The 10,543-nt window shown below is 34.9% G+C and overlaps 1 protein-coding gene across 1 annotated transcript; it reads right to left on the reverse strand.

Annotated features, from left to right (window-relative positions):
* Window positions 1-1,961: 1,961 nt before the first annotated feature.
* Window positions 1,962-3,068, reverse strand: LOC100162606. Its single transcript, XM_001951672.5, has 2 exons — window positions 2,917-3,068; window positions 1,962-2,846 (listed from the first exon to the last, which is right to left on the reverse strand). Exons 1-2 carry the CDS (start codon window positions 2,929-2,931, stop codon window positions 2,433-2,435), a joined length of 429 nt encoding a protein of 142 aa, XP_001951707.1. The 5' UTR covers window positions 2,932-3,068; the 3' UTR covers window positions 1,962-2,432.
* Window positions 3,069-10,543: the final 7,475 nt, after the last annotated feature.

A 10,543-nucleotide genomic window follows, 5' to 3' on the forward strand; every position in this document is an offset into this window, starting at 1 on the left:
GGGTATTTAATTTATCATATCATCACAGTTATTAAGCATGTTTTAAAATAAATAATAATTGTCAAAAAAGTTATAAAAATTAGGTAAGTATGTAGTAATCCGCCAAGCTCAAGCGTAGGCGACGACCAAAAAACAAGTGTCCCGGAACGAGAGCCGTGGACGCCGGCCGGCGTGTGTACACCGTGGAGGGGGAACGACTCGTCGCGAACATTCCGCGCAGATCACGAGACTTGTAAAGCCTTTGGATTTAGCTAGATCCGGCGGGAAGTTCAGCCGTGTTCGAACACTTCATGTGATATATCATTTTGTATGTATTTCTTGTGGCGAGTTCGGTTCTGTAGTTAGTTGTTTAATAATAATAATAAATTAACAGGAACAATCTTACAATCAATCACAGGTAAATTCAATAATTATTTTCTTGAAAATATAATCCAATAAAATCTTATTATAGGACAGGCCACCAGGCCATCTGGAAAATTCCCATTTTCAGACCGGCCACTCCGCCCCTGACTATAGTGCATTTCATTATAACTGCGACTCGACGCTTCTCTCGCACTTCATGGCTGTTTTGTCTCAAACAGGGGTTTTAAAGCTATAAGATCGAAAAAATGTGTAAAATATTCGTTATCAATTTTAAATTTGCCGCGCAACTTTACGCGCCAGCTTTAGAAACCCCAATGAAAAAAAACCACGAGGCGCGTTCACGTCGAGTCGCAGTTACAATGAAACGCACTATAGCAAGAAACTAATAAATGAAAACTTTTAACTTGTGATATCAAAATATAGCCGATAAAATGTTTTATTTCGTGGAATAACATCTGTTTTTAGTGATAAGTGAATCGATAATCGAAAATAATATTTACGATTTACAATATTCGATCATTGTCTGAGAATACACTTGATCGAAAACCAGCAATCGAATAGACTTTTTTGATCGAAAATCAAAGATTGAAAAGAGCTATTCGACCGATCTTTTCGATTGATTTGAGAATAGGCCGCCTGGTCGAGTCGCGTCCTTCCGTACGAGTACCTATTAATACTTTCCCGAGGAGAGACGTGTGATAACACCTTTGCGATGACCTCAGCATGCTATTTTATACTAATTGCCTTATTATATATAGTCGATACTACCAGAAATGTGCGTTACGTTGTTCATAAATAATAGCACGTAACACCGGGATGATGGGTCATAGGTACCTGAATGAAGATGACGCTCGTTGATGCTCCTCAGGAATTTATAAATCAAATCGTGATGGATGTTGGTCATATGCAACGGAAAGTTTTAGATATCGGGTACTATTAATTTGAACAATAACACATAAGACAATAATCTTTTTTTTTTTTTTTTTTATTTATTTGAAGTAATCTACAATCTATACATTTCTTAGTATAATAAGTAGGTTTGATAGGTGAAGTAAGAGTGATGTGAATAATAAGATTAGGGAAGATACCCAGTGGTAACACCCTGTGACATGAATAACAATGAAGAGAGAGAGAAGAGAGAAAAAAAAATATATGTAGTTATATAATATAAGACAGTTTATAAGTAATTAATTTGAGGTTTGGAGGTGTTACCTGGTAGCGACCTCCAGCACTTATTAAGCTCACTTTTCAAAGAAGATCTCTACACCATTGCCTTTTTAGTCTACGGCGCGGGTTACCAGGGAGTGAGTTGGTTGATAGTTTAGAGATTAGTGGATTTGTGTGTTGTTGAAATTTGTTGTGGAGTCTGGTGTAATATAGTTTGGAGATTTGGTTAAGATTTTGGATTTTGAGATCTTTGTGGAGATTATTGTTGGTTAAGTACCAGGGTGCTGATGCAACTAGGCGAAGGCATATTGACTGAAAGGCTTGGATTGTACGGGTGTTTGAGGGTTTAGCGGCACCCCATAATTGGATGCCATAAGTCCATAGTGGCCTGAGTAGTGACTTATAAATTAGAAGTTTGGTGTTGATATTCATTTTGGATTTCAATAAGGGTCTAAGGAGGTGGAGTCGGGTATTAAGGGCTTTTCGTTTGGCTTTTAGGTGGGGATTCCAGGTAAGTTTACTGTCGAGGATGAGGCCAAGATATTTGACTTCAGAAGACAATAATCTATACAGTTTTCAAAATAGTGTGACAAGGTGGGGAGACCTTAAATAAAAAAAAACTAAAACGTTGCGAGACACCTGTCAGATGTGAAACATCAACAATTTTCTTATGGTACTGATGTTGAAAATTGAAACGCCACAGTCGACGGGTAGTCAACATCTATAACATTGCAGGTTTAGGCACAGTCGGCTTCACTCCTGTACCGCGCTATTAGATGTTTCACATTAAAAATAAAAAAATACAATGAAAAAGTGTAGCTGGTAGTGCCCAATATAAATGTATTTTATAAACAAAATAAACACACTTTCTTTCAATATTATTATTAGTTTATCATCTTTTTTTATTCGGAAGCCTCCCCATCATCATCTATTGGGCAATCACAAAAATACAAATTACGAGCATGCAATCGAATAGTGGACAAGAGATACGTTAAAGTTGTTCCGGTAAGTGTGCTAAATAACAATTTGAACATAAAACTAGTGCCCAATGATTGCAAGATGGCGAAGAGCGAACCTCTTACAACATATCCCATGCTCGCTTGCCACGCTGCGGCAAAAGAGCCCGCCGAGATCCCTCCACTCGTGAATCCCAGCATAAAAAGCCCGTTGAAAGCAAAGTACGCTCCAGTAAGTACCAACGGTCCACCAACCACCAACAAAATTGAACGCAAACGAAATTGAAGGATTTCGAGGTTGAATTGATTCACCAGTGCGTAATGACACACGGGACACAATTGATACGAGTTGAACCATGCCTGTAAATAAAATTAAAATTGTATATTTGTATACCGATTGATATTTGACTAATGTAAATGTCACACATACCGAAACAGAATTCATATTATAGTCATATACCTAGAACAGATGGCGTTGAGATAAATATAGATTTTTAAGAAATGAACACACCCACACACACACGCTATCGCATCAAACGTTGTTATGTTGTTATGCTCACTTGTATGACTGATCCATATTATTAATTATTATACATATGAATGGTTGTTGGTTGCACACACCAGTGGCGCCGAACTATATTTTAAAGGGTGGGGGGGGGGGGGGCAAGTAAAAATTTATACGGACTACCACCTCCGTTTACGCTTGCTTTAGTGCTGCATATGTATATTAATAGCTTATTACGAACATAATTCATAAGTAGTTTGCTGGGGCACCCACGGACCCCCACGACCCCACCCACCGAAAAAAGGGGGGGCGGTCGTCCCTCTTGGGTTATAGGTTCGGCGCCACTGGCACACACGATATAGAGAAGATAAGGTGACACCACACCCGTATCTTTCAATGGTACAATATTGTCGCAAAAAATCACGGCAGTTTAGTAGTTCAGAATTTAACACCAGTGTACGCCACCCGTCGCTCGAAGGCCAACTTTTATACGAATCGTAATGGAGATTAACATTTACATCGTGACGTATAAGTAATACCTGAAGTACCTTCAATGACGTTATATCACAAAATAGATTAAATACCTATTATTATTATTATTTTTTTATCAATTAATTCGCGGCAATTTAGGTCATTGAGTGGTTTTTACTGCAGTGGGGGAAGGTACTGTAAGTTTTTTAAACACGTGTGTTTTTTGGTTTTAGCAGATTTTTTAGCAGGCACCCGTAGGTATGCCCGGGTGGGGGATGGTAGCACTTTTTCTCCGGACACCGTGACTTGCCCGAAGAAAAATGCCGCCCGCGGCCGGCATCGAACCAGCGCCGGTGTGCGTCGCAACCGACGCCTTAATCCGCTCGGCTACTCCGTCCCCCATTATTATTATTATAATATTATTATGACATATAAACAGTAAACACTATGTCGCATATAACATTGATATTATAATGTGTTGGCTAGTATTGTTTATTGTTGACGACAATTGTGTCTATACACTGTTTATTTGAATAGAATTAGTTTATTTATATTGTAATATTTCGACAGTAAATTGTTTCCAATAAGCATTTAACTTTTTTTTAAGTTTGGTATTTATATATAGTGTTAAAATTAAAGTAAAGCAAAGTAATGTTTTCAATTAATTGAATTATTTTTCCTCGACTTAAAATAGCTGCCAACACAGTGCCAAGTTTCACGCGTAAAGTGATATTCCGTCAACCAATTAAGATGTGGCTGCAGGTCGTAGATTAGATTGCATTAATTAAAATTAATTATACAATATTATAGGTGCACTTAGAATAGATTTGATAAGCCAGATTTATTCAAAAACAGCTTTTAGTTAAATAATTTATCAGCGAAAGGACCATAATCATCCATGGGCTCGTTATATTTATGTTTAAAATGTATACGAGACTAAATTCCTTTCAAAATTCAAATCCTAAGACCACCTATGGCCAGTGTTCGGACTTATCTGAGATAAATTTATCTAGATATTCATCTAGATAATTATTTGTTCATATTTTATTTTATCTAGATAGAGTATAGAGATCTATATCTGTATCTATATCTAGAGATATAGATATAGTATAGATTGCGTACTTTCTATGTTCTCTATTCTTCTCACAACCGAAACAATCTGCAGGTCTTCTCGATCTTCCGTCTATATATTAAACTTACAATATATTATACGTTCTATATGGCTCTATGTATATATGTACATATTATTGTACATATATTAGTAAAATAACCATAATATGTTTTGTACGCTTTGTACTAAAATATATTGATAGTATGCTTTGCAATTTTTAAAGTTATATTTTATTACCGTTCCATCCGTTGGTTTGATCTTATCTTTCAGCATATTGCTGAACTTGTTTAACAAATCAAGACAGTATAATAAAATGTAGCAAACATTTTTAACAGTATCTATACATTTTTACAGTAATATATTTATAAAATATAATCACAATATCTCACAAATGATTCTAAAATTATTTCAGAAATATCAATCCAGCGGCCAAAATATATTTTGTACATATATTGAATATATCTTATTATCTTCTAAACACCATCTAAGGTTGTTTTAAAAATATTTGTAGTTTGTGAATGATATTTTAAAAATAAGTAGAATTCATCTTATTGCTATGTGGGATTGTCATTTTCTTTTTCGATATTTTCTTTAGTTTCTGGGGTTCTGGAACACAATTATTTCCATTCATTGTTAATTTTATTTTATAGGATTAGATCATAATAATATATTATATTTATTTACCTGTGCTACATAATTATAGTTTGTTAAATTTATATACAAATCATGGAAAAATATGTAAATATATATAGACATACTAGATTTCACCAAGGAAAATTATTATACATTGAAACCTTCCCCGTGACTTGACCGATTTATTGGTGAAAACAGTATTGAAATAAGTAGAGTTCTTTTCGAGATATCCTCGTACATACAAAAAAGAGGCAGTTTTCTCTTCTATATTATGCATGCCGTTATATACATATAAACCATCCTCTTGAATCACTCTATCATTAAAAAAACCTCATCAGAGTCGGAGTTTTAAAGATCTAAGCATACAGACAGACTGTGAGACTTTGTTAAGATTAAGATTTATCATTATTTTTTTTTAATTTGAATATTTTGTATTTGTTTGTGTCCGTCCATAGCAACCATTAATAAACAACAATTTTAATCGTAAGTCTCAAAATTCTTGTTTGAGCACCTCCCAGGGGTTTTTCTCTTCTAGATTATGCATGTTATATATATATATATAAACCTTCCTCTTGAATCACTCTACCAATTAAAAAAAACCGCATACAAATCTTTTGCGTAGTTTTAAAGATCTACCTAAGCATACAGAGAGAAAAATGGAATTTGTTTTATAATATGTTAAGATAATATTAACTACAATGGGAAAGTACAGAATTGTTAATTGTACTTCAGACTACAAAAGTATATTTTTGTTTACAATCTTGAGAAGTTCTCAATAATTATTAAAATAATGACATAGGTAGTCATTCTACGAATTTAATAGCTGTCTATATACAAATATGTATCATTGATTATAAATAGTGTAAAATTGTTGTGGCTTTTAAGAGGACGTTACACCCGCATATGATGTCTCCGCCTTACACACGTACGGCATAGCAATAGCATACCAAAAACAGTTTGGCACGGCAAAGAACTGAGAAGGCTACAGTCATAACGAAGAAACAAAATTTTCACCGTTTATAACTTTGGCTGTGCAATATCGTTTTTATTTTTTTGATATCACTTATACGAAAAAAGTTCCTATTGTTTTAAAATCCATTATTATTTGTGTTTTTCAAACTTTAATAAGTTTTTTTTAAGTTACCGTTAACGAAAAAATAAAAACGATATTGCACAGCCAAAGTTCTTTTTTTATGTGGTGAAAATTTCGTTTCTTAGTTATGACTGTGGCGTTCTCGGTTCCTTCCCGCGCAAAACAGTTTTTTGCTATGCTGTATACATTTGTAAGACGGTATTAGTATGACTTGGTATTCGCATTATCACTGATTGTAACTGAATTATTATATATTTTGATATTAAGTATTGTACTCGTGCACAATTTGACACAATTTGAATCGGTGTTTTTCTTTATAATGTTTGATGTCACAGGTGGTGTAGCCAGTGTAAGGGCTATACGCCCCAGTGGCGTAATTTGGGAGTTGGATACCTGGATAGGTACACTAACGTATGTGTATCCATTAAATAGGTATGTTCCACGCGGAGGCGTATTATGAATAATTACAACAGTTTTCAGAGCATAAAAAAAAAGAAAAAAAATTCGTAACGAACGTCATACACAAGGGAATTTACCGCCCGGGACTCAGATCGAGTCGAATCGTACAAAAGTGCCGATAAATATTTAAGTCGATTCCGAGCAATGTTTGGGGGGGGGGGGGGTGGGGGGATAGTCTTGGGTTTCTATCCTCATATTGGTGCAGTACTGCAGTGGTGTGTTTTGAAATGCCCAGATTAATAAAAATCGATAAAATCGTGCATATGTGGCAAAGGTCGAGATGTCCTCAAATGTTTGTACACAACGCGCAAGTCGAGATGACGTCCTTAAATGCTTGCACACAACGCATCGAGGCATTTAGTATAATGGATATTGTATACATTTGTTTACCTATACGGTTATTGTCATTGTTATTTTTTTATTGTTTCACATCAACGCAACTACAAGGTTATAAACTAACAATTATTTGAACAGTTTAGTGTTCGGATATTCATAATATAATTTATAGTACTCTATTTACATTAGACATGCATTGTATTAAGTCGTACAAAATATATACAATAATGTTTATTGTGTAATACTATGGTAAGAACAAAATTCAGAAAATTCAAAAAAAAAATTTAATTCTATTAGGTATGTTATTTAATTTTGAAATATCTATTTGTAAAAATTGTCCAAGTTATCAGGTTAAGATTTGAAATTTGTCAGAAGAATTCTTATGTTACCAAAAACAAATTAATCGCGTTTGATGATTTCTATTCCATATAAAATTAATAATTTGTTACCTGTTAATTAATTTTTGGTTTAATATTTTAATATATAATATTTTTTTCTAATAACTATATATTCTAATAAACATGAATAATATAGATATAAGTCATACCTGTTCTAAAAATATTTTAAGTAGGTTCTTTTGAAAATGTCAAAAATTTTTTTAAGCTGATGTCATTAAATTAAAATTGTTTTATAAATTACTAGCTGATCCCGTGCACCTCGTCGCCCATTAAAAATACCTACTCCATATGTATTAATCTCTAAACGTTAATTAACATAATCAAAAAGGGATTATTATTCCGAAAGGGATCCATTATTCCGATGGCCACGCTTGGGTGTGTGCTGTAATTAATATCGGCATCATAGTGTAGTGCACAAAGGTTCAATTCGGTGGTTCGTCTGGATCGAGCACCCATTACTCGCATGGTCCCCAATCTTGCTTCTCTTTGCTCGTCTGGCTCGGATAAGCGGGCCAGGGACTGACGTTCTCGGTTGGTCCTCAACCTGGCTTCTCTTTGCTCGTCTGTTTCCGCGGCTCGTGTTTCCCGCTTCTTGCGTGCTAGAACTGCGGGACTATTTATCGATCGTTTGTTGTTGGGCATAATAAATTAACTAATAATAGTAGAAATTCTTATAATAGTTGCAATTGAATTCGGTTATAAATATGAATCGTTGGGCACTATAATAAATAACAAACATTTTAAACCATTGGCAACCAATAATTATTATTATTATAGCTTTGAAACCCACGGTAACTATTTAAAAACAAAAAGGTCCATAAGTTTCAAAATATTATATAATTGATTGCCATGGGTAGATGGACACACCCGTACTATATCTGATCCTGTGCAATTCGTTGCCCATTAAAGACCTATAATTATAAACAACACTCATGGTAACCTTGGTAACCATAGTAACCATGGATCATGGTAACCTTAATAGCCATGAAATCTTGGTAACCTTAGTAACCATGGCAACCTTGGTAACCATGGTAACATGGTAACCTTAATAGCCATGAAATCTTGGTAACCTTAGTAACCATGGCAACCTTGGTAACCATGGTAACATGGACACACAGACACTGACATACATTCGTTTTTATATATATAGATAAATATAACCGTTGAAGGAGCCCACATTTAAATACCTATATTAATTTCTCACAGAGATAACTTACTAAGGTGATTTAAGGAACACAATTTAATAGTCAACGATGAGACTTATATCTAGATAAAGATTTAAACAGAATATATACTTACACATTATTATTTGACTTTACAAGATTTTTGAAAGACATTCAAGAACAATGGAATCGTATAGCTCGTATAGGTAATTTACTGACAGTAGGTACTTACTTACTTTTAAACATGAACAAAATCAAAACTATTAAAAAATCTCAAATATCTCTGATAGGTATAATAATAATGTATAGTTACTAATATTATTGTTGCGCTATTTCCAATTGATCGGCTGCGTGACGGCAGCAACGCAGAAATGTGATTTCGAGATGTGTTATATTTAGTAGGTATTAACAAAAACTATGACGCATATACGGGTGCTCCTGATTTAGACTGTTTTTTAGACGTATTTAGTAATTTTTCTGTAAACATTTTATTACCACGGCGTATATTTACAATGAATTTAGTATTTACCCATAGAACATAACACGGGGGTACGTTATGATCACGGCTGCAGTATAACATAATATACTTCCTTGTATTTTTTTTATCTGAATAAAAACACATTTCTATTTTATCTTTATCTAGACAAATGTCTACTAATAATAATTTCTTTAATTGGTAGGTATTTAAAGAAGCTGCAATGTCACAATAATAAATATATATATATTTTTTAAATTGAAGGTTTACAATAGAATCCAAACAAGAGGATACAATATAATATATTTATGTATTATATTATTATGTATATTAGGAATAACAATTAAAATCGAAACATTCTAAAATCCGAAATTACTTTGTCCTTCTACGAAGCAATGTATAGGCTATTTTGCTCATACATTACTCGGCATGTACAATAGTGTTATACCCATCGTGTGAAGTAAAATAAATTCTACGATTAATAAAATATATACTAATAAATGAATAGAGTGTCTGCCTTCAAGCCGCTCTCAATTGTAAACAAACGTAGGTATTCAAATTACGACGTTCTCCTATTATAATCAATATCGGCACCTTTTATATTATTCTCTAACATAATCAGCCTTATTGTCATTCGATTTGTATGCGTTCCCACGGCCGTACAGTTATAGTGGGAAACGAGTGTGATTCGTCAAAAAACTGGCAAAATCTACGGCGTCCTTCGAATGGCCCTCCCAGTATTATAACGATTCCACGGTCTGACTTCATCCCCAACCACTAGATTTATATGACCAATTTATGGCTGAAACACTGGGAAACGCTAAGACCTAATTTTGCCACGTCTTGGTGCTCGTCGTGTAAAAAAATAATATATCTCCAACCAACCCTCCACAACCGACTGGTTTCACAACCTCAATCTCTCTGGGAAATGCATAACACAGTCCTCCTGTTTCGAAATCCTGTCCAATTTGGCCACACCACCTTACTCTCCTATCGTTCCTTTAAACCTTGAATGACTCCCCGCAACATACCTATGATTTGCGACGTTACCCACCTTATTTTCAACTGTCTTAAATTATCACCACAACCCGAACCCGCCTATTGACAAACCACAGACAAACCACAAACGTCAATCAGTCAACTTCAACCTGTCAAGACGTCAGCTGCCAACCAACTCTGCAGCCAACTTCTAGCAGCAGCTCCTCAAAACAGCCGTCCTTACCGCTCTCAACAGGGCATCAGCGCCCACGGTTCACACCCGAACCGGTCTCTACAACAGCCGTTTTCACCGCTTTCAACAGGGCACCAGCGCCCACGGTTCACACCCGAACCGATCAAACCAACAGCCGTTTTCACCGCTTTCAATAGGGCACCAGCGCCCACCAAAGCCGCCGTGGAAGCGACAGCAACAAC

Source organism: Acyrthosiphon pisum, chromosome A3, assembly GCF_005508785.2.
Source record: "Acyrthosiphon pisum isolate AL4f chromosome A3, pea_aphid_22Mar2018_4r6ur, whole genome shotgun sequence".
Taxonomy (NCBI): Eukaryota; Metazoa; Arthropoda; class Insecta; order Hemiptera; family Aphididae; genus Acyrthosiphon; species Acyrthosiphon pisum.